Source organism: Mesoplodon mirus (assembly GCF_964341445.2).
Source record: "Mesoplodon mirus genome assembly, chromosome: 20".
Taxonomy (NCBI): domain Eukaryota; kingdom Metazoa; phylum Chordata; class Mammalia; order Artiodactyla; family Ziphiidae; genus Mesoplodon; species Mesoplodon mirus.
In genome coordinates this window covers 225,458-251,416 of record NC_138996.1, presented here as the reverse complement: position 1 = coordinate 251,416, position 25,959 = coordinate 225,458, and the positions used below count along the sequence as shown (strand labels likewise).

The 25,959-nt window shown below is 40.5% G+C and overlaps 1 protein-coding gene across 1 annotated transcript; it reads left to right on the top strand.

Annotated features, from left to right (window-relative positions):
* Window positions 1-16,932: 16,932 nt before the first annotated feature.
* LOC309795877 (uncharacterized protein C2orf78-like) lies at window positions 16,933-19,234 on the top strand. Its single transcript, XM_082608684.1, has one exon. The coding sequence runs from the start codon at window positions 17,310-17,312 to the stop codon at window positions 18,654-18,656; it is 1,347 nt and encodes a 448-aa protein (XP_082464810.1). The 5' UTR covers window positions 16,933-17,309; the 3' UTR covers window positions 18,657-19,234.
* The last annotated feature ends 6,725 nt before the right edge of the window (window positions 19,235-25,959 follow it).

Genomic DNA, 25,959 nt, shown 5'->3' with positions numbered 1-25,959 from the left:
AGAGAAAAGTATCATTCTCATAAGCACAATAACAGCCTTCCCCTCATTACTCATTTGCCAAAACAGACTGATATGACCATTCATAAGACAATTTATGGCAAAGAGGGGTATGATAATGATTGCCTCAGCCTAACAAGGATTTATCCACTAAAGCTGAATGCTTCACTCCTCAAAGAAATCAACACTTTTCTACATACAAAACACAAGTCTCTTGAAGGGTTCTTCATAAGTGCATTATTGAAGAATTTGGTATGTCATGAGCACTTAAGGATTTGACATTCAACTGTAGTAGTGTCCATGTTGGTTAATTTTCTTACAAGCCCCATGATGAGTTTGAGAAAAACTGAAAGAATCAGAGTATCAGGTTCTATTAAATTCTTACATGTATCTTGCTTAAGTTTTTCTTCATTAATTTATATCCAACTACCTAAAGCAAATTTGGAGGAAAAAAAAATTAAATAAATAAATACATACATACATAAGATTGAGGTCTCCAAATATTTTCATAGGAAGATGTCCACCATATATTAAATTATAAACCAGAATGTCTAAATACTATACCATTAAATCACATGTACAGTCAGTTCTGTATATCCAACGGTTTCATATCCTACAGATATGGAAGGCCGACAATACTACACCATTTTACATTACGGGACTTGAGCATCCGAGGATTTTGGTATCCATGGGGAGTTCTAAGAACAATCCTCTGCAGATACCAAGGGACCATTGTATATGCTTATATCTGGATTATTTATGTCTCAAAATATATGTGCTAAATTATTACTGGTCATAACCTCTGAGTAGGGGGCAAAATTGCCTTCCACTTCATACATTTCTCTGACTGCATTTTTTGCATTCAGCTTACATTAACTTACATTACTACTGTAAACAGAACAATTTAAACATGGTCTGCCTCTTGGGGTTGGCCACTCACCTGCAGATGACGTAGCCAGTCCTGTTTAAATCAGGGGTACAGTGGACACCAATAAGTCTGTATACAAAAAGGGAATATGGAATTAAGTAAGCAAAGTAGAAACACTAAAAACAAGTTATACAATTTTCTGAAGAGTAGCCTTTATTAGTTACCACAACGACCACTATCCTGAAAAGGAAAAACTCTGAAGAAAAGAGTGTTTTTGCAGGAACATACTATAAAGAATTAAGTACTATAAAGTCAAAATTCATTGTGTCTTGGAATTTTTGCCTAGCCTCCAATCAGATGCAATTGTATGGAATGGAGAATGTCCATCAGGAACTGATTTGACTATAGTAAAAGGGAGTGGAAAAAAAAACAGGCTATCAGAAGAATAGAATTTGTTTTTGAGTGAAAGAAATGGAATGCCTTCACTTTTCATGCTCAATATTAAAAAGGACAAACAGTTTCTGAAGGGCTCTTGGGGTCCCAAAGCACCTCCATTCCTTCTCTCATTCACTGCTCCTCACATGCCATGGGTCTACGTGCCTGAGCAGGTCTCAGGTGAGTAGCACCGTGCTTATTTCACAATGAAAAAGTAAGGCTTCAGACGTAAGCCTAAGCTGCACAGCAGGCAAACAGAAAAGAGACTAAAATCGAGTCTCACATTTTTCCAACTATGCCACAGTATTTCGTGGACCAGCACTTAATAAGATTATATGAGGAAGTAAATAAAAAACAACAACATGTAGCTGATCTCTGCAAAAGGTATGTCTGTGACTACCTGGTGTATGGCATTCGTCATCTCCTGCCTGGATTACTACCGCCCTACAATTCTAACAATCACTTCTATTTCAACTGATCTTCCACATGGAAGATGTTACCTTTCTAAAATAGAAACTTGGCTGGATTGCTCTGTTCCTTACATATCTTAACTTAGCACAGAATAAAGCCCAAGTTTTTAGCACAACATTGAGAACTCTTTATAAACAAATACCAGTCTGTCTCTCCAACTGAATGATAAGTTCAAACTAAATTACAAGGACCTACATCATCCACCTCCTTCCTTTCCCCTGCCAGCCTCCCTGATCCCATTCTCTACTGCTCTGCCCTCACTCACTTTCCCCTATCCAGCCACACTGGCCTCCGTACTATTCCTCAAACATGCCAAGCACCGTCGTGCCTCAGGGACTTTGCACCTACTATTCCTTCTGCTTCAGAATATACCCTCCCAAACCATCTCCACTCTCCCTGATATCCAATGGCTCTTTTCTCACTTCAAAGCTCTGCTCAATCGACATCATAATAGAGGAGACTTCCCTGATCACCTACCACATTCCCTCACCTCTTCATCTTGTTTTTCTATTCTCCAAAGCATTTACCACCACTTGACATTCCACATATTTACTTATTTACTCATCTCTCTCCCGCACTAGAATGTAAAGTACAGAAGGGCAAGAACTTGGTTCTGTTCCTACTGCCTCGAACAGTGCCTTCAACTTAGAAGGTGTTTTATAAATATTTGGTGTAAAGGAATGTATGAATTCCTTGTCCTTTCACACTACCCTCTAGTCACACAAGAGGCTGCCCCTCCAGAGCACATGTTCAATCCCAGTGCCTTTGGTACCTGTTCTCAATAGCTGAGCTGTCCTTTCCTCATTCCAGCAAAATCCTCTTCCACAAGTTCAGCTCAAATGCTGTCTCCTCAGTCAAGCCTTCCTCAGTTTCTCCTCTATATTCCTGCTGCACTTGATTCTTTTATGATAATTAACCCACTTAGAGTCACTACATGTTTATCTTCCTACATAACTCTAAGTTGCTACTGAACAAAGACTTCTAGTCACCTCTGTATCCCCGTGCCCGAACAACAAACCTATAAGGCTCTCAGTGTTTACTAAAACAATTTATTTTCGGAGTCTCTTCGAATTCTAGGGAGTGGATAGTATCGTCTCCTCCTCATTATCAGTGAGCCTGCCATCTGTGGGAGGGGCTTATAGCAGAGGAAGCCACCAATGGATCATAACTAAGGTCCTGAGACTGCAATGGCAGAGAGCATGGTGAAGTTAGCCCACTGCATGCAGAAGACCCACAGAGGAGTCAGCATATGCAATGGACTACACTTGGTATAACATGTGAACAATCAAGGTTGACAAACGTGCTCTCATGCACTTGTAAGGATCTTCTAGCCCACGCGGATCACACAGAACACACACAAAGGAGCCTGGAGGAAGTGAGGAGGCTGGAAGCTGCACCCTAACATCTTAAGAGGTCACATTTCTGTGACTACAGTTTACACAAATCAGAAAATTTGCCTCCTTTCTAGACACCCTGGATATCACAGGCAAGGCCAAGTCTCTCAAGTTTAAAAGCTAAAGTACAGGGAAGATCTGTGAATACGGCTTAAGATATTTAAGAGCTAGGACCTGCATTAAGCAACCAGCTTATAGAATGAAAATTTATCTTGAAATTCCAGTCTCTCCCTCTCTTTCTCACCTCCTATCCACTATCTTCCCACCTCCATCTCTATTCCTTCTCGCTACTCCCTGTTTTATGTATATGTCTTTATCATTTTTTATATATATGGAATATGTACTGTCTGTTAGGTTTATTTAATAAAGTGAACACTCCTCAGGCTAAATTTAGAAAGGAAAAAACGAACACTTTCTCTTGTGGGTCAGTGGTGATCCAAAGACAAAAGATACCTCAGTCTTAAAACACGGCAAATACCATGTTCCTTCTGACAGTTAGATGGTAGAAAAAGGCAAGGACGCTATTAAGACCTAGTATCAAGAGAGTACATCTTAAAGCAGAAACAAGAAAACACCAGCCTTTTAAGTTCTTCCTGTCTGTCAAGATAAGAATAAGAGGTGGTAGTGTTCTTCCTCACTTGCACCCAAAGTATAAAAGCAGCAAAAATATCTTAAACACATATGATGAGGAAGCCACTCTTCTGGTCCACTCTGCTTTGTTTGGCTTCTAGGGATCTGTCCCACTCCGAACTTTTGCTTTATGTTTTCTCTTTTATATACGCTAAGAACCTGAGAGTCTTAACCTTTTCTTCCACCTCTCAACCAATAAATAGGACAAAAGAACATTTTTATTTTTTTATGTCTTTTCCATTCAAATGTTTAAAAAAGAGATAAGTAAGCTAGTTCAGTTCATATTTCTCACAAAAATCACTTTCCAAACTCAACTAAATTGTTTGTGACTATAAACAGGAAAAACACCATACTGTATTAGCACCATCTGACATTTCCACCTTCATGTTACCAAACACAACAGGCCTAATGTCACAACTATTAAAAATGTTAAAAATCCCAACCCCACTCAAAATGCATACCAAAGTTCAGGTAAAGGGAAAAAAAACAAAACAAAAAGAACTCGCCATTATCTTTATTTTCTTTCAGAAATCCACTAACAGCACATTGAAATTTAATAATAGTGTCATCATCTGGCACCGGATGCCCAATTGTACAAATGTTTAAATAAGGAATAGTTTCTGCTAAGTCCTATAAGGCAAAACCATGAAAATATGTATTATTTCCTTTGTAGGGAAAGAATAAAAAATTAATTAGAGAAGGCGGAATATAAACCAACAGAGGACATTAAACTTAGTATGTCAGTCATTCTGATAAGAGCCATTTTCTCCAAAGCTGCTTTAACCAGTAAGTATCACTTGATTTTCATTAAAACTGCAGAATGGACAGTTACTAGGCATGAAAAACGAAAAGCAAATCTATGTGAATGAATGCACATGTAACTCAGAATGATATAAACAGTTCTACCTACATTTATGTTCTATCTTACATTTCAGGGGCCATACAGAGGCTGTGATCTAAGTAGAATAGTAGAATAGAATCAGAAGAACTTGGATTCGAATTAGGAAATAGAGCAAATTTCAGGCACTGTTGAGAACTGGTATTCTTGGGGTGGGAGAAAGTAGACTATCAATAGAAGACAGAAAAGGATAAGTGAAAATTCTCTAGTTCTGAATTTAAATGGAAAGTAGCAGTATGAACCTATGACATATTTTAGAAATATTAGCAACAAACATACATATTGCCTAGCTCTGACTACTGAAAAAGTCTAGAAATAACTGATGTCATGTCAAAAGGACTCAGGAGTCACTGAAAGCTCCAACTGGTCAAACATAGGGCCTCAGTTAGAATAGTAACTGTAGCGGAGTCCACAGTGACATGAATAAATAAATTTAAAAAATTGGTCACCACTGGAGGATATTTGTCCATCAACTCATTATTTTGAAAACTGTTAAATAAAAGAAGAGAATCATGCCTCTACAACTGGGCAAACAAATAGTTGATGAGGGGAATCTTCTCCTTATAGAAATATACCCAGCTAATAAGTGAAAAAAAGAAAAACAGAATTCACCATTTTATTTATTTATTTATTTATTTTTCAGATACGTGGGCCTCTCACTGTTCTGGCCTCTCCCATTGCGGAGCACAGGCTCCGGACACGCAGGCTCAGCAGCCAAGGCTCACGGGCCCAGGCACTCTGCGGCATGTGGGATCTTCCCGGACTGGGGCACGAACCTGTGTCCCTTGCATTGGCAAGAGGACTCTCAGCCACTGTCCCACCAGGGAAGCCCCCACCATTTTTGGAAGCCTCAACTGAATTAATGGATGTAGGTATGAATCATCAGTGACTGCTAATATCACAGAAATAGAAAACTATAAGTCTCCATGGAACAACACATCATCACCTATGAAACTGTCTTGCCAAAACAAAACATGCAAGCTTCATTCTGATCAACTACCAATTTACAGGAAATAAAAGAATTGAAGAATATGTTAGCAACACATGGAATGTAACCATCAAAATCTACATGGGACAAATTACCTGCTTTCTTTAAAAATAAAATTCAAGGAGGAAAAAAAAGTGAGAAAGACATGGAGGGAGAACCTATAGATTAAATAAGACTTCAGAGACCTAACAATCAACGGCAAAGTGTGCACCTTATTTGGATCTAATTCAAAATTCTTAAAAACAATTTTTTTATGACATTTAGGAGACAACTGCAAATTTGAGCACTCACTGGGTATTTACTATTAAAAAATGATATTAAGGAATAAAAGTCCTATATTTTAAATATACACACCAAATATGTATAGGTGGGGCTTCCCTGGTGGCACAGTGGTTGAGAATCTGCCTGCCAATGCAGAGGACACGGGTTCGACCCCTGGTCTGGGAAGATCCCACATGCCGCGGAGCAACTAGGTCCGTGAGCTACAACTACTGAGCCTGCGCATCCGGAGCCTGTGCTCCACAGCAAGATAGGCCGCGATAGTGAGAGGCCCACGCACCGTGATGAAGAGGGGTCCCCGCTTGCCACAACTACAGAAAGCCCTCGCACAGAAACCAAGACCCAACACAGCCCAAAGATAAATAAATAAGTAAATAAATAAATAAATAATTTTTTTAATGTATAGGTATAATTACATGTTGTCTTGGAGCTGCTTCAAGATAACATGGAATGGGGTGAAACAGGTGGGGGTATAGATAAAACATGACAGCCATCAGTTGGTAAATATTAAAGCTGGATGAGTTCATGGGTATACAGGGAAAATTTACAGTATTTTGTATACTTTTGTATATGTTTAAAATTTCTGATAATTGTTTAAAAACAAGACGACACTGTAGACAACCCTTTGGCAGTTTCTCAAATGTTAAATGGAGAGGTACCATACGATCCAACAACTCTGCTACTACCTACACGGCACAGCTGAAAGGACTGAAAGCAGGGATTGGAACAAATATTTGAACACCAATGATCATAGCAGCATGATCCACAATAGCTACAAGGTGGAAACAACCCAAGTGTCAATCAACCGATGAATAACAAAATACGGTATATACACACAGTGGGATTTATTAAGGCAAAAAAGGAATGGCATTGTGTTACATGCTATAACATGGATGAACCTTGAAAACACTAGGCTTAGTGAAATAAGCCAGACATAGAAGGATCAATATTGTAGATTCCACTTACACGAGGTACCTAGAAGAGGCAAATTCATAGACACAGGAAATAGAATAGAGGTTACTAAGGGCTGGTGGGAGGGAAAACGGGGTTGTAACTGTTAGACGGTTACAGAGTTTTTGTTGAGGATGATGAACAAGTTTGGGTTATAGACAGTGGTGATAGTTACACAACACTGTGACTGTATTTAATGCCACTGAACTGCATATTTATAAATGGTTAAAATAAATATGATTTATGTATATTTTACCACAGTAAAAAAATAGAGGAATAACTGAGTTGAAATTTCAGTTCTTCCTTGTCCGAGACTCAGTTTCATCGTCTGTAAAATTAGTAATTGTAGTTGTCTATCCTCTGAGCTTAGTGCAGAGTAAGCACTCAGAAGGAGATCTCAGTACTACTTCCACTTCAACAGCAAAGGATTGTTGTAAGGATTAACTAAGTCAATGGATATGAAAGAACTTTCTAAATGGCTATACAAATATTAACAAACTTTAGGTGTTACTGTCTCCCAAGGCCATGGAACAGGTCAGAAGAAGGATAATTCTTTTGCACTGGTATGTCCTACATGGGCCAAGAGAATATATGGGTTTCTGTACTCTCTCAGAAGGTATTAGGAAAAGAAAGCATAAAACTTAGAGAACAATTGTCTTTTACCCTGATGCTTGAACATGCTCAGGCAACTGCTTCAAATAAGTGCTAAAGACATAATGGACATACCTTTCTTTCCTTTTAGGCTACTAACATTCTTGCTAAAAGTTTACTTCGTTTTCAAAACATAGAACATGGAAGCTTATAGAATTTCTTCAGCATATCTACAGCCTACTGCCAAATACTATAGTTCAATTTATATCTTTCATCTCATTTTGAAACAGCAATTACAAATGTGTATTTAAGGAAACCACTAGCTTCCCTTTCTGAACCCATGAAAAGAAGGCCAGGATTCACCTTAGCATAAGATGATAACTACTGAATTTCTATGAATTATGACAGTATCAGAAAGAAGGTCGTTTTCAACTACGGGTTCCATTTACCTCGGGCTTAGAAGAGCGGCGCGTGTACGTTAGGTCAATTATCAGCCCGAGTTCTTCATTCTGTTCTTGGATTTTCTTAAAAAAGATGCAAGGGGGAAAAACATTCTTCTGGAGCAAGATTCTTTTCAAAACTCTGTCAGAAAGAATACAATAAGAAGGAACATGTGTCTAAAATCCTTTACTATATTATCCATTTATTCAAACCCTGTGATGCTAACATATGAGACTCAAAGTAATGTTTCCTCCTCTGGAATTTACAAGCGATATTACAATCCTTTCTTCCAGAGAGATTAGACGGAAGAAAATAAGTTCGCTTCTATATATTTATTTCTATGTGTGTTTATTTCATGTTGGTGTCCTAACTGGGCTGTAAATTCCCAAAGGGCAAGGACCACATCAATTTTGCCTACCACTGGATTGCCAGCTCCAAGCACAGTGCCTGTAAGTAGACACATATATAAATACTTCTTCAATATCTACCTATATGAAGGATGGCTTGCACTGCTAAATATTCTTTTATGTATTTGGCTTATTTATGTACTCTGTTCCATTGATCTGTTTGGTTATTCAAGTGCCAGCAACACACTTTTCTTTTTAAATTAGTAGACTAGTTTTTAGAGCAGTTTGACATTCACAGCAAAACTGAGCGAAAAGTACACAGTTCCCACTTATACCCTCTCTCCTTCACCCACACAGCCTTCCCCATTATCAACATGCCATACCAGTGTGCTTCATTGGTGAGAATTCATGAACCAACACTGACACATCATTATCAATCAAAGTCCATACTTTATTGCATTCATGGTACAAGTAACTAACTATATCTTTATTCCTAGTATAGTCATACCCAAACATTTACATACTGAGATACATATTGCTGTCTTAATCATTACTTTATTCTTTATTTATAGTTAGGGCATTCCGTTGGGATTTTTTTAAATTAAGTACAATAGTAGGTTGTATTTATCTATAAATTCCATTTCTGGATAGTAAAGGAGGTATTAAAAAGTATTTGCTATAAAAAAGCAAAATGGAGTATGACGGTGTTGAGAGCCAGGGCTCTATATGGTGAATTCAGATTTCTGGAAGAATACGGTAATAACTTTTGCTTACCTTTTTTTTTTTTTTTTTTCTTTTTGCTGTATGCGGGCCTCTCACTGTTGTGGCCTCTCCCGTTGCGGAGCACAGGCTCCGGACGCGCAGGCCCAGCGGCCATGGCTCACGGGCCCAGCCGCTCCGCGGCATATGGGATCCTCCCAGACCGGGGCACGAACCCGTATCCCCTGCATTGGCAGGCGGACTCTCAACCACTGCGCCACCAGGGAGGCCCTTGCTTACCTTTTTTAAAGGAACTTTGAAAGCAATGAAACGAGTCCCAGGCGTCTGCTGTCCAACTGGGAGATAGTCCTTCCAACTATTAATATATTTTTGTTAGGCAAATTTTATGTTAGGCTGTTTCCCTGCATAGGATGAGTGTGCCCTGAAAATGGAAAGCATATCCCTCTATAGTAGGTCCCTCTTCTTTCTGCTTTGCATTTTGCTGCTCCACTTATTCAACCCCACCTTGTAATAAGCTATACTTCCCTTGTTCCTGTTTTCCCATCTTGAAAACAGATAAAAGGCAACAAAACAATGCAAAGGTCTCCACAAATAAGGGATATCTAAACCCAGAGATGGCCAGACCTTCTGTATCCCTGATATAACCTAGCCCGGTGTTGACTACAATGGTATCACTAATACATGCATGTTGACTGAAAGTGTTTGAACTCAATTCTTCCACTTCACAGTTTTGTTTTAGTCCTCATACAAAACCTGATAATAAAATTCTTAATGCTAGGAATCACAGTGAACAATAATATCTGAACTGATTGCTGTAAGATGAGTGAGAACTAAGGTTAATTCAGTGTATCTGAAGCAAAGAAAGTGGGGGCAATAGTGGCACAAGATGGGGCTAGAGAAGCAGAGAGGATTCTAGACCAAGAAGAGTCTTAAAGGCCAACAGTGTGTTTTCTGTTCTCAAAACAATGGTTTTGAGCGCTGACTATGAGCAATGTTCCAACTTGCTTTTAAGGTTTCTTGTGTGAAGAATGGATTGGAAGGGAACAAGAAATATGGACACGAGTTAGGACCTAATTGCAACAGACAGGCAAGTTCAGTATTAGCATGTTGAGGAAGAGTTGACAGATTCAAAAGAAACTCAGGAGATAAACTGAAGCGGGCTTAATGGGCTATGAGATGGAGGAAAGGAAGATCTTAGGGAATTAAAGGGTTTACTGCAAACATGAGCCAAGTCCAAAATCAATCATTTGAACATACAGAGGTAGATCTCTCAAATGACACCGGTTAGCAAGCAACAGTATGGCCTTTATAATTCCTAGAGACACCACAAATCAACTGTTTCGATGGAAAATCCGGCAGTACCCGTGCGTTTTTTCACTCAACTTAGTTGCAGTTCCACTTACTCACATTTTCTCTGCCAAAACAACACAGCTTGAGGAATAGAAGGGGACTCCATTTTGGTAATTAAGGAGTGTCCACAACACTCACAGTCCCATCTTAAAAAGCAGTCCCTCTGCATTTTACCCGAGGAGAAATGGCCAGAGCCTCCCTTTAAAAACGGTGGGGGCAAATCAGAACATCTCACACTGTCCCTTTCAACCACTGTGAACTCAGCCGCGAGACGACCAATACCCCCTATAGCACAGCGCGGACGGGGCAGCGGCCGGGAGCAACAGTGACAGGAGACAGCACGAGACATGAAGCCCAGGCCCAGGGGCTCTGAGCTCCACCCGCAACGCCCAGGGACCGAGGCGTATTACCTTTCCGGGATGTGCTTTCCGCCCTTCCTCCTGGCCGACCAACGTCCGGAAAAGCCGCGACGATGACCCCAGTGCACACGGGCATGATGCCACTGGCTCGTGTCACCCCCAACATGCCAACCACCCAACGCCAAGAGTGCCAAAGTCGCCAACCCGGCGGCCCTGGTGTCAGCACACGGCCCAGAGCCACAAACGCCCAGGCACAAGCCCACGCGGCTCGCGCGCCTCTTTCTACTGCGCATGCGCCACGGCCCGTCCAGATGACGTCATCACGCCGGCGGACTGAGACGCTTCATTAGGGAAGAGGCCTCTGACGGCTGCAATTCCCTCCTTAGCCGGAGGCTGGTAGCAGACGTTCATTAGTTCGCGTGTGTACCCTTCAGAATTCCACTCGTACGGGACATGGAAAGTTGTCCCACTCTCCCAGTTTCTTGTGTGGTTCTTTCAGATATTTCCCAAATGCTTACATTCACACTTGTTCTATCTTGTACGTATTTCTACGTAATGGATATCCTGTATTTTATAGAAGTGCAGTATAGTATATACAGTCTACAATGTGTCTTGGATACTGATCTTCCCAATTTTTGCGTACATCCCTTCTATTCTCTTTAATAGCTGCGTCACATTACATAATTTACATGGCCAGTCCAATATTCATGGACTTTTACTTGTTTTCAGTTTGGGGATATTTTGTTTGCTTTTTGTTTTTGACCTCTGTTACAGATAGGCTGCAATGTGAACCTCTTTATACATGTGTAGAGCTATATATAAATTTCTAGACGTAGAATTTCTGGAATGAAAGAGATGCAAACTTAAAATATTGAAAGATTTTCAATCAATCTAATCTGCCTCATCGACCTTCAAAAATATTCTATCAACTTATACTCCACTCATAGTGAAACATTTATTGGGTTTCTATTATGTGCCTGGTATCATGCTGGAGGTTGGTTGACAGTATGTATTTACATTGTAGACAATACCACAAAAAGCCTGAGAGAGATAAGAGTGGAGCTCAAGTATAACATGTCCTCACAGTAGCAGGCATAGGGATCTGTACCTGTTAGAAAGACTGTGAATCCTGCCACAAGTGGAACAGCAAAGAACAGCATGTCCTACAGTACGTCTGAAGGTATAATGGCATACTAAATTCCAGTGTTATTTATAATAACAAGTGTTGTTTGTTAGTTTTACTTTTTAGTTTCTCATTTCTGAAAGTATCTTACATACACTGTTAGTAATCTTCACAACCATTTGAGGTGGGTAAACTGAGTCAGGAAGCTCAGAATTATTGAATGAATGAATGAATGAATGAATGAGTAAAAAGATCACTACCTTTAACGTATGTGGGACAGTCATAGTCTAACCAAGTTTCAATCCACAAGCATTTATTGACAATTCTGAAAACTTCCACATAATTACAAATGGGACAATACTAGTAAAGTACTATTTAAATAAAGAAAAGATACAAGTGAGCACAACGTACACAACGTACAAACTTACAATTAGGCACAGTCGATTTGGTGCTAAGTCATAAAATATTCTTTTGCAGTTTATGAAAATTATCCAATAGGCTTGTAATGGCCAAAAAGTACAACTGATAGAAATATCTATAGACATGACAATGTACAAATTGTGACATAAATCTATCAGAAACTAGAAAATCTATGTTGGCCTTATAGTTCCAGCTTGCTAAAAGACACAGGCTTTGGGTGGGTACACAAAACAATCCAGACCTGGCCAGAACAGGGTTTCCAGAAAGTATGGGAAGTAGCAAAGAGTAGGCCTCTCGATGGGAGTGGGTGCAACATGAGATGAAACAATGCCTTAATGGGTATGTAGTATGCTCGCGTGGAAAATATAGGAGCAAGGGATATTTGGAGAATCACACAGCTAAGTACTTGACACTAACAAAATCGACCAGTATCCCATAGGGCCTCAGGTACCATGCAAGGATTTGAGGGATTCCAGTATTTAATTAAATCACAATGTGACAATGGGAAGAATTAAGGAGAGCCTCAGGGGTAGACGAACTGGGGATGTTACGCCAAGACATGTCCCAGTTAACCTGGTGGTTTCAAAATGCAGGAAGTGGGTATAGGGGACAAGACAGTACCCTAACTCTAAGAATAAAGGTTCGGGTCAGGGTAGGGCCTGATGTTCCTAAGTGTTGAAAGAGAGGTCTTTAGTTTCTTTCCCCTACATGTAAGATTCTTTTAGAGGTTAGGATGAAGCTGAGCCTGCAAGCTGAAGTTAAATGGCTGGAACTAGGGAGAGAAAATAAGTTACATAGGCTAGGAACCAGGAAAAGCCTAACTAAGGGTTTGCCTCAATAGAACTGAATGTTGGAACGGAATATTTTAATATGTAAATATTGTACTGATACCAAAATATCTTACCACACTTCCCCCAATCTCACACCACCCACCCTAACCTGCAGTAGCTATGGGTCCCTTACTTTCCTTGGATTCCATATAGAGAAAAGAGACTGATCTGGCTTGCAGGTATTTAGTAAGTTGTTAGCCTCACATCACATACTAGTATCATGTAAGTAGGCCATCTGAAGTAGGAAGCTTAGGGGAAAAGCCCTGAGAAAAACTTAAAAGCTTCAGCCACATCTCTATACTACAACACCTTTCACCATTTCTTCTCTGATAAGCATCATCCCCATCAGTGAAACAACTCATATCTCCTAACAGGAAAAACAGGCCTAAAAATTACACGTGTGTCTTTCGAGGTCCCCTCTACGGGATATCTTCCTGGTACTAGAAAAGTCCCCAGAAAGATCAATCTTTGCACCCCTCCCTGAAAGCTTACCACCAAGGAAAATGACTAGGTCCATAGATTTCCTCCCTCAAACCAGCTAACCTCACATATAAATCAACAGCAATCAGCCCTTACTCACATTATCACCGTCACAAGAGCAGTTAGGGAGAACAGCACTAACCACGGGAACTAAAACAGAGGCAATCCAGGCCAAACTGGGCTGATGGCAGATATCTGCTCCTTACGCTTGGGTGCATAATGCGACTCACCAGTGTCTTTTTCACAGACCCTTTTTACACTTTCTCCACAAAATACAACAGGTCAAGTTCGTTCATGATGCTTCAAGAGAAAAAATCATCACGAGAAAAACATGCAATATGTCTTACAATGTTGGAGTGCTTAAAAATATGGCAAGGAAATAACCATTTGAAAAAATTTAAAAAATTTTAAATAACCATTTAAACCATTTAAATAACCATTTAAAAAAATCTGTATTCTACAAACATACCAGTGAATTCTATTAAGAAGGTAATATGACATAAAACAAAATGAGAAATACATGTAAGACTGTTCTCTTTAGTGTTCAGAATTCATGGCAGTCGCTGCACTATCGAGCTACTTATATCTATGACTGCCTGTTCTGGTCATACAAAATGAGGCCAAAGTGTGTCTACTTGTTTCCCACAGAAACCAACAAATCTACATGAATCTCTTTTCTCCTGGGCCCTTTCACCTTATCTGCTCCCAGTTCTCCAGCAATGTCCTCTTCCTTCTCTAATTATTCTCCTCTTCATTTAGCTTGGCCTTGCCCCCAAGCATACAAGACAGAGAATCCTAGAGGTCCAAGAGTCTAGAGTGGCTGTTTGAAAGGGGGAGGAGATTACAGTAACTGCCACACTCTATATACTTCTGTGCAAAGAAAAAGCCACAGTATTGAGAATGTCTCTCACATATAAAAGAGCTGGATGGCAGGATACCAGTGTGGCCCAAGGAAACATAGGTAGCAAATTAAGGGCAAAAGAATTGCAACCAAAGGCTGGAAGAGGAAAGGTCTGCAACCAGCTCTGTCTCCTAGCTCTCTGCTATTTGCTTCCCATGGGCAGAGTCTATCCTGTGAAGCATCAGGCACTGAAAAGAAGGCTCCTGCTGCTGGAAGTTGACAGCAAGTAACATCCATGAGGGTAAGAATGCAAGATCAAGGCTTGTCATAGAAACAATGCCCAAAATGGGGAAAAAAAAAAAGAAAGAAAGCAGAAGAGAAATGTAAGTCCAACCTGGCCAAGCCTAGCTCAGCCCAAGGAAGGCAGGAGTCAAGGAGAAGAATCTAAAAGAGAAGAGCCTTGGACCACAACATTCCCCACAAGGTACACTCAGCAAACTTCACGCTACTCTTTAACCAAGTTACAAAAAGAGCTTCTGAATCCCTACTTTTGCTCCTTAAAAGCTGCTATAAGTTCACGAATTAGACAGATATGATTTCAGAACAACTGTAATAGTTTAAACTAGATGGCTCTTTCCTTCCTAAGGATATTAATTAAATAACATATATATAGCTCTAAGTATATGATACATAAAATATAATACTCTGTGGAATATAAGTAACTGTTTGTTAATTATATTAATGAACGTCTGTAAGAAACGTTGCCATGTTTTCCCTAATGTAAGAGCCTGGGGGAGGTAAATCTGTCTTCTAGGATTTCCTCCCCAGAGCTAAGAAATTTAGGTGGTGTTTTAGCTCTCCTACACCCTCTCCACCCATCCCCACCTTCCTCTTGGGGATCGGACCTCCCCATTGGCTATCTCATATCTTTCAACTGCCTGCTTTCTCACATCATTCTCCTACCAAACCTACTACCACTTGGTAGAGTCTTGGGGTTTCCGTGGAGTTGTCATAAATAAAGTCGGATCATCACAATGGACCAGTGACCAGTGACCAGTGACCAGTATCCAGTGATATTTGTACTCTTCAGCTGCAGCCACTCAGACATCTTCTGGTGTTGTCTCCTCATCCCTTCTATCTGCAGGTGATGTTTCCTCTTCTTCTCTGACCATGTCAGGTAAGAAAATAAACTTCTTAAAGTTTTTTGTCAGATTAATTTTGCCCCTAAATTTAGTAGTAGATTCAAACTAGCATGGAATAATGAGGGAAAGTATTGAACTACAAGTCTGGAGACCTAATTTCACTTTTGACTGTGGCATTTACTATCTGTGTGACTTTGGAGAAATCATTGACGGTCTCACAATGCCTGATTTTTTCCTTCTCTGTTATGTTAGGATACTACATTGGTTGATCACTCTGATCCCTTTCTTTTCTAATACTGAGCCTTAAAGGGTACCCATGTAGAAAATGATATCAGAGACTTCTCAAGAGTGTTTCAACAGAAACATAGAAAGGACAGGTGACATAGAAAACTAGCAATATATAGCAAGATGTTCCATCTCCCTCCACTAATATTTCGACTAGTTGAAAGGAGAAAATAGGGAGAGAGGATGGAGAGTACTGGGCTCTAGGAAGGCCCAGAGTCTAACGTAAGGATGTTTAGGATTGTTTTCATCAGCCAAGACTGACAGGAACCAAGTGATAGGAAAAAATATAAGAATGAAGAGGGAAAGCATAGAGGAGCTCTCAAGTAAAACGTAGTTTGCAATGGAATGTTGATGGGAACCAAAGATTTTAAATTAAAGCAGAAACAGCATAGAGTGAATTCTGCTCAGAGCAGTGCCAAACAAAGTGGATTGTAGCAAATCCTTATTTTAACAGACTAAGGAGGAGGGTAAGCCCAGAACAGGGTAGCACCAGGAAAGGCAGACTATCAGAAAAGTCATACTCAGTGTTTTTTGCTTTTATTGCCTCTCTGAATACAGTTGGCACTTGATACTTTTGAATATCAACATTTTAGAAATATGTTTTAGTAATGATGCTTTCTATATACAAGAAACCAAAGTGGTTATGTAGGGGTCTGCTTTTCAATGTTTTATTCTTCCTAATTTTTAAACTATGCAGACATATTACCAATTACAAATTTTAAATGATATCTTCTAAGTTGAATCAGAAGGACTATTTCCTTTGTGTGATATGTAGGTTCTACGGCAAGGTTGCTTTTCATCTTTACAGTTCTTTCCCTCCTAACACAGAGAGCACATTGATCAACAGCCACCGTTCGTTTTTAGATCTTAGCTACCTAAGAAGGAAAAGAAAAAGTCAAGCCCCACATCTCTAGTTCCACATTGAGGGAATTCCCTGCCGGTCCAGTGGTTAGGACTGAGCGATTTCACTGCCAGGGCCACGCGGCATGGGAAAAAAATCTGCATTTATCTAAAACAATATTGTGGAGTCCTTTGGATTTTCTTACATTTGAAAATCTTTTTTAATTGGATTCAGGTGATGATGGTTTTTCTAGGTTTTGGGATGTCATCTTCTTGGATGTTGAAGATGATTATAATCTAAGTTCTAGGAAAAATACAAAAACCTTCTTGATACTTTTTAAGCTTCCTTTCTGCTTATGATATATTTCTATTCTTTGAAATATATATTTCTACCAGGCTTAATACCTGTGACTTGCTGGGTAAAAATATGAATGAGCACAATAATGAAATTCTTTTACACTTATTATTTGGCTGTCTGCTTTGTACCAGTTTCAATTGAAATACTTGTCTATATATAATTTGCCTACCTATACATTCATATTGATTGAATTTTGTTGCTTGTTATGCATTTTTACTAATATATCTTTAATTCTTTGAAAGGTCTTGATCAATCCAAACGTCCCGACGTGATGAAAGCCAAATACACCAGAGCCATTCATCTTGAGATGAATCAGGTACAGGAAAAGCCAAGTGTCCTAAAGGTTCCCTCTGATCAACCCAGGAAGAATAAACATAAAGCCTCTGAGCCTACCAGTGGTGCTCACAAGGCCAAAATCCAGCCAAAGAATCCAGAGTGCCTGTTAGGGGGAGAAGTGGTTCCATGCAATGCTGCAGTCAGTGACAGGGCTCCTGTGAACACGGCCAAGCATTCGAAAGGCAAACCTCAGAAAACTGCATCCAGAAAGATCAGCAAAACTAAGAGCCATGGGCAGGAAAAGACAACAAGGGCCAGGGGAAGAAAGAAGGTTGAAGAGAATAAGCAGTCAGGGAACAAAGTCAAGGCAGAAGAGAAGCCAACAATTCCCCAGATGAAGCGGAAGGAACACCAAACTGAGCTTATCCAAGAGAGCTTTAAAAAGCCTCGAACCTCCCTAGGCATGTGCATGCTGGAGTCTGGGAAGGTTTTTCATGCACTGGGGGAGAAGAATGACAAGAAAACTGGGCTCTCTTCCTGTCGGGTCTTGGGAAATTCAAGCAACCCTAAAGACCCCCAGTCACCCCCACCTAGCCAGCCATGGCAGCGTACCCCACGTGAGGGTAAGAGCCCTGAGAAACCTCAAGTCAAAACCCAGAAACCAGACAGCAGTGCTGAAACAGAGTTTCCATCTCCATCCCAGGATCACTTGCCTCCTCGTGGGAAGGTCAAGTTGATACCTCTGCCTTTTTCTGCCTGGGACAAGCCTCAAGCTCGACCTGCTCCTCGGAGGCCACAGTCTCTGGTCTCACATCTGCCTACTGTGGCAGACCGTGCCCAGACTGCCTCTACTAACTCAGCTCAACCTGCTGCAGCCACTTCATCCCAGCCAGCTCCTGCCTCTTTGCCAGGTCCTGCCAAACCAGCTCAGCCAACTGTGACCAACCCAACCCATCCGGGTTGGACCGACCATACCCAGCCTAGTGTCCCTCAGTCTGTTGCTCCTAGGCCTGCATCCTACAAAACTTCATCTGGCGCTTCTCTCCAGCGGGAGCCGGTTCCCCCTGCTGTGACTAAGCGCCACTCCCCACCCAAGCTCCAAACCCCATTTCTACTCCAAGACTTCAGCAAGCAACGAAGACCATGGAGGGAACCCAACGTTTCTGAGCCAGTCATGTCAAAGCCCATCGAACAAGAGCACAGACCAGAGCGGGAGGCCATGAAGAGGCGGGCTCAACAAGAACGTGTGAATGCTGCCAAATACACCTCTTTGGGGAAACTGCAGTTTTTCACTGAGAGGCAAAAAGAAATGGAAATTGCTTACTACTACGGATATTTATAGTAAGAGCAGCTAGGAATGTTGGTGCCGCCTGGGGTACCAGCTGTTCTTCCTTATATAAATAAGATAGGTATAAATTCCTCTATTTATTTTGATATATTTTAAAACAATAAAACTGAATAAGTAAATGTAATAGAATTAATAGATGAGTAATAAACCTTTTGAATTTTGAGATGCTGATAACTCTGGCGTGCTTCAATTTTTTTGGTTTTGTTTTGTTTTTGACGGGGTTGGAATCAATGTCTGCATGAGAAAGGAAGGACTGAAAGTCGGATGGGAGAAGGAAGGAGAGGGGAGGAAAGGGGTAAAAACTGAGGAAAGAGGAAGGAACGTAGCCCAGGGCCAGGAAGGTCGAAAGAGATTCATGGATTTAAGAAAGGAAGCAGGAGTGAGGGTGAAAGGGCAGAAGTGAAAAGCAGGGTCAGAGGTCAGGGTTGAAAGAACAAAATGTGAGTAGAGCTGAAGATGATGGAAGGTGAGTCTAGGTTTACTAGAAGAAATAGAAAAAGTCTCTTGGGGAGGTTGGCCTTAAGTCTCACAACCACCACGGAGGTATTTAAGAAAACAAGAGGTTCAGGACACATGTCTGAAAGGTTAGAGTTGCCTTATGCAGGTGTGATTATAGTGGGGGTATAGGGAAATCTCCCAGAGAGGTGGCTAGGGCTCAGAGTTATCCTAGGGGCAGCTGACGTTAGGGGCAGGGCCAAGGGAAGTGCTGCATCAGGAGGGAAACGAATACGGCCTGGAATGCAAATCACAATATACTCAACACCTAAGCACCAGGGCAGCTAATGCACTATTCAGTTAAGCCTGGCAACGACAGGCAAGGCCAGTATTCCTGTGCCACTTCACTTAGGAGAGGTGCAGCAAAGGGCTGAGGTCACATCGCATGTGGAGGTACAAGGCCTCAATTTGAGGCCCAAATGCCTCTGAAGTCCTTAGTATTTGCAAGTGCCTGCAGGCGTCCAACCTGGCTTTCAGAGCACAGCATGTTGAGGTTACTGGTGGACGAGATCAAACTTCTGGACAGGCCTAAGTATTAACTTGAGGGGCTTCCTCCATTGACCAGGGGGTGTGCCACCTTCTGTAAACATCACCATCAAGTGAAACGCACGAGAAGAATCCTACAGACGTGTCCACTGTCATGGGTGAGAGCTGTGGGACACGGGCACTGGGCAATGGCTCCAACAGCCACAGGACGCAGGCGCCCAGTGGTTCAGGGGCTCCCTGGGAGGCCTCGTGGGGCTGCTCGGGGGAGTGAGGTTGGCAGACAGTCTCAGGGGTGGGCGTCAAAAGGAATGACGTGGGGAGAAGGGAGAGATGGAGGCAGTGAATAGTGGATAGTGGATAGTGAAAGTGGGAAAACTGGCAATTTTCATTTTCAAAATTATTTTTTGAGATGTCATTCACATGCCATAAAATTCACCTTCTGAGACTGCAAATTCAGTGTCATTTTGTACATTCTCAAGCCTATGCAACCATCACCGTCATCTAACCCATCATGTATTCATCACTCCAAAAAGAAGCCCCTGTAACCATCAACTGGCCCTCTTCATCGCCACCTCCTTCAGTCCCTGCAACCATTCATTTCCCTTCTGTCACTATGGTTTGGCCTTTTCTGGACATTTCATGAAATAATACAAATGTGCCCACTGTGTGGGGCTTCTGTCACTTAACATAATGTTTATAGGTTCGTCCATGTTGTAGCATATGTCAACACTTCATTCATTTTTACGACTGTATAATATTTCACATACACACCACATTTAAAATTTCCATTCTCCCATTGATCGGCATTTCGGTTTTTTACACTAATAATCCCCATTTATTGACAGTTGATTCTGTGCCAGGCAGCACCAGGTTAAGTTACTGACCTTATTTCACAGATAAAGAGGCCTGGAGAGTGTGAAGAGTTTGCCCAAGATTAAGAGCTAGTAACTGGGGGAACTGGGGTTTGAACTCACGACGACCTTCAGAGGTATGAAATTCACATGACAGAACATTAGAAAAGGTACACAGGGGTATTCAATGAAAAGTCACCCTTTTCCCCATGTTCCTCAGCCACACATTTCCCTCCTCAGAGGCATCTGCTTTTGCCATGTTGTGGATCCTTCCAGAGAACTATTTATACCTCAACATGGATGTATCACAATTTATTGACTCATCTGTCCCACGGATTTGATATGTCACTTTCATGGTATAATAGATTCTTTATACACAATTTTTTTTTTATTAGTTTCTGCTTTATAACAAAGTGAATCAGTCATACACATACATCTGTTCCCACATCCCTTCCCTCATGCATCTCCCTCCCTCCCACCCTCCCCATCCCACCCCTCCAGGCGGTCACAAAGCACTGAGCTGATCTCCCTGTGCCATGCGGCCGCTTCCCACCATCTATCTACCCCACGTTTGGTAGTGTATATATGTCCATGCCTCTCTTTCGCTTTGTCACAGCTTACCCTTCCCCCTCCCCATATCCTCAAGTCCATTCTCAAGTAGGTCTGTGTCTTTATTCCCGTTTTACCCCTAGGTTCTTCATGCCATTTTTTTTTTTTTTAAATTCCGTATATGTGTGTTAGCATACGGTATTTGTCTTTCTCTTTCTGACTTACTTCACTCTGTATGACAGACTCTAGGTCTATCCACCTCATTACAAATAGCTCAGTTTCGTTTCTTTTTATGGCTGAGTAATATTCCATTGTATATATGTGCCACATCTTCTTTATCCATTCATCCGATGATGGACACTTAGGTTGTTTCCAGCTCCGGGCTATTGTGAATAGAGCTGCAATGAACATTTTGGTACATGTCTCTTTTTGAATTATGGTTTTCTCAGGGTATATGCCTAGTAGTGGGATTGCTGGGTCATATGGTAGTTCTATTCTTAGTTTTTTAAGGAACCTCCATACTGTTCTCCATAGTGGCTGTACCAATTCACATTCCCACCAGCAGTGCAAGAGTGTTCCTTTTTCTCCACACCCTCTCCAGCATTTATTGTTTCTAGATTTCTTGATGATGGCCATTCTGACTGGTGTGAGATGATATCTCATTGTAGTTTTGATTTGCATTTCTCTGATGATTAATGATGTTGAGCATTCTTTCATGTGTTTGTTGGCAGTCTGTATATCTTCTTTGGAGAAATGCCTATTTAAGTCTTCTGCCCATTTTTGGATTGGGTTGTTTGTTTTTTTGCTATTGAGCTGCATGAGCTGTTTATAAATTTTGGAGATTAATCCTTTGTCAGTTGCTTCATTTGCAAATATTTTCTCCCATTCTGAGGGTTGTCTTTTGGTCTTGTTTATGGTTTCCTTTGCTGTGCAAAAGCTTTGAAGTTTCATTAGGTCCCATTTGTTTATCTTTGTTTTTATTTCCATTTCTCTAGGAGGTGGGTCCAAAAGGATCTTGCTGTGATTTATGTCGTAGAGTGTTCTACCTATGTTTTCCTCTAAGAGTTTGATAGTTTCTGGCCTTACATTTAAGTCTTTAATCCATTTTGAGCTTATTTTTGTGTATGGTGTTAGGGAATGATCTAATCTCAAACTTTTACATGTCCTTGTCCAGTTTTCCCAGCACCACTTATTGAAGAGGCTGTCCTTTCTCCACTGTACATTCCTGCCTCCTTTATCAAAGATAAGTTGGCCATATGTGCATGGGTTTATCTCTGGGCTTTCTATCCTGATCCACTGATCTATCTTTCTGTTTTTATGCCAGTACCACACTGTCTTAATTACTGTAGCTTTGTAGTATAGTCTGAAGTCAGGGAGCCTGATTCCTCCAGCTCCGTTTTTCGTTCTCAAGATTGCTTTGGCTATTCGGGGTCTTTTGTTTTTCCAAACAAATTTTGAAATTTTTTGTTCTAGTTCTGTGAAAAATGCCAGTGGTAGTTTGATAGGGATTGCATTGAATCTGTAGATTGCTTTGGGTAGTACACTCATTTTCACAATATTGATTCTTCCAATCCAGGAGCATGGTATATCTCTCCATCTATTTGTATCTTCTTTAATTTCTTTCATCAGTGTCTTATAATTTTCTGCATATAGGTCTTTTGTCTCCTTAGGTAGGTTTATTCCTAGATATTTTATTCTTTTTGTTGCAATGGTAAATGGGAGTGTTTTCTTGATTTCATTTTCAGATTTTTCATCATTAGTGTACAGGAATGCCAGAGATTTCTGTACATTAATTTTGTATCCTGCTACTTTACCAAATTCATTGATTAGCTCTAGTAGTTTTTCGGTAGCATCTTTAGGATTCTCTATGTACAGTATCATGTCATCTGCAAACAGTGACAGCTTTACTTCTTCTTTTCCGATTTGGATTCCTTTTATTTCCTTTTCTTCTCTGATTGCTGTGGCTAAAACTTCCAAAACTATGTTGAATAAGAGTGGTGAGAGTGGGCAGCCTTGTCTTGTTCCTGATCTTAGTGGAAATGGTTTCAGTTTTTCACCATTGAGGACAATGTTGGCTGTGGGTTTGTCATATATGGCCTTTATTATGTTGAGGAAAGATCCCTCTATGCCTACTTTCTGCAGGGTTTTTATCATAAATGGGTGTTGAATTTTGTCGAAAGCTTTCTCTGCATCTATTGAGATGATCATATGGTTTTTCTCCTTCAACTTGTTAATATGGTGTATCACATTGATTGATTTGCGTATATTGAAGAATCCTTGCATTCCTGGAATAAACCCCACTTGATCATGGTGTATGATCCTTTTAATATGCTGTTGGATTCTGTTTGCTAGTATTTTATTGAGGATTTTTGCATCTATGTTCATCAGTGATATTGGCCTGTAGTTTTCTTTCTTTGTGACATCCTTGCCTGGTTTTGGTATCAAGGTGATGGTGGCCTCGTAGAATGAGTTTGGGAGTGTTCCTTCCTCTGATATTGTTTGGAAGAGTTTGAGAAGGATAGGTGTTAGCTCTTCTCTAAATGTTTGATAGAATTCGCCTGTGAAGCCATCTGGTCCTGGGCTTTTGTTTGATGGAAGATTTTTAATCACAGTTTCAATTTCAGTGCTTGTGATTGGTCTATTCATATTTTCTATTTCTTCCTGAGTCAGTCTTGGCAGGTTGTGCATTTCTAAGAATTTGTCCATTTCTTCCAGGTTGTCCATTTTATTGGCATAGAGTTGCTTATAGTAATCTCTCATGATCTTTTGTATTTCTGCAGTGTCAGTTGTTACTTCTCCTTTTTCATTTCTAATTCTATTGATTTGAGTCTTCTCCCTTCTTTTCTTGATGAGTCTGGCTAATGGTTTGTCAATTTTGTTTATCTTCTCAAAGAACCAGCTTTTAGATTGGTTGATCTTTGCTATCGTTTCCTTCATTTCTTTTTCATTTATTTCTGATCTGATCTTTATGATTTCTTTCCTTCTGCTAGCTTTGGGGGTTTTTTGTTCTTCTTTCTCTAATTGCTTTAGGTGCAGGGTCAGGTTGTTTACTCGAAATGTTTCCTGTTTCTTAAGGTGGGATTGTATTGCTATAAACTTCCCCCTTAGAACTGCTTTTGCTGCGTCCCATAGGTTTTGGGTCGTCGTTTCTCCATTGTCATTTGTTTCTAGGTATTTTTTAATTTCCTCTTTGATTTCTTCAGTGATCACTTCGTTATTGAGTAGTGTATTGTTTAGCCTCCATGTGTTTATAGATTCTTATACGTACTTATATTACTCTTTTCAGAGCTGTCCTGACTCCTTTTTGCCTATCCTTTATGCCTTCCATTTCTCTAAAATTCTTTTTATGTTCTATTTGATTTAAAAAACATTTTTCCTTGTCTTGTTTGTTTCTCTTAAGGCACTATCCATTATGTTCATTCACCTGTATTATTTTATTTTATTTATTTCTTTTTGGCAGTGTCGGGTATTAGTTGCAGCACGTGGGCTCTTCGTTGCAGTGCGTGGGCTCTTCCCTGTGACTCGTGGGCAATCTAATTTTGGCATTTGGGTTCCACAGCACGTGGGCTAAGTAGTTGTGGTGTCGGGCTTAGTTGCCCTGCGGCATGTGGGATCTCAGTTCCTCAACCATGGATCGAACCTGCATCTCCTGCATTGGAAGGCAGATTCTTAACCACTGGACAACCAGGGATGTCCCCACTCTTGTATTATTTTAAATTTAGTCGGCTTTTCTAACTTTTTTTCTTTTATTTTGAATTCTGTCCTGAGTTCTAGCATCTTACCTCATTCTGGTTTATGCTGTTCGTTCATGTTTTTTTTTATTATTGTAAAATATACAGAAAACAAAATTTAGTATTTCAACCATTTTTAAGTATACAGTTCAGTAACATTAAAGACATTCACAATGCTGTGCAGCCATCAGCACTATCTAAATTCAAAATAACTATGTCAAGAGCTTCCCTGCTGCTGCAGTGGTTGAGAGTCCACCTGCCGAGGCAAGGGAAACAGGTGCGTTTCCTGGTCCAGGAGGATCCCACATGCCGTAGAGCAGCTAGGCCCGTAAGCCATGGCCACTGAGCCTGCGCGTCCGGAGCCTGTGCTCTGCAACGGCAGAGGCCACAACAGTGAGAGGCCCGTGTAGCGCAAAAAAATAATAATAATAATAATTATGTCAAAATATTGAGCAGGACTTCAGAAAGATGGAGGCAGGAGCATAGTTTCTGAATCTCTCCAAACCCTTTCATGGAAGAAGATCAAGTAAAACCAAACACCCATAGGTGGCATTTATCAGCATTTACCATCTCCAGAACTTTTTCACCATTGCAAACAGAGACTCTATAGCCATTAAAAAGTAACTTCCCATTCCCTCCTCGACACACGTTCTTTCATCTTTTCCATTGTTTTTTCTAACATCTTTTAGCCAACTATGAAATAATAGCTTACAGTTTTGATCTGTTTTTCGGACCTGTTTTTTCCAACTTGATTTTATTGTCTGAAGAGATGCTATTCTGCTCCTTATTCTCTTTTTTTTTTCTTACACTACCTCTGTACGGGACTTGATCCCAATCCTTTTCTTTTATTGATTTTTGAATGAAAAAGGTTTTAAAGCGCTTTGAAAAGGATGTGAGAGGCCAAGAGGAAACATGGTCTTCATGGCTGTTTCATCAATGCTTCACTTATACTCTTGTGAAATAACTGTTTTCCAGGAGGCATAAACCAGTGGGCTTTATCATTGGACAGAGTGCAGAGAAAGGACCCCATGAAAGCTGATCTCCTTAGCAAAAATGATTTAGTTATGATTTCACCCAAGATTGGTCACAACCCAGCCTGGGAAACTCGATGAACCAGAGACGAGGTATAATGCCATCTTTCCTTCTCTCTGCCTCAGCTCTCAAGGGTTGGTCACCTACATGTTA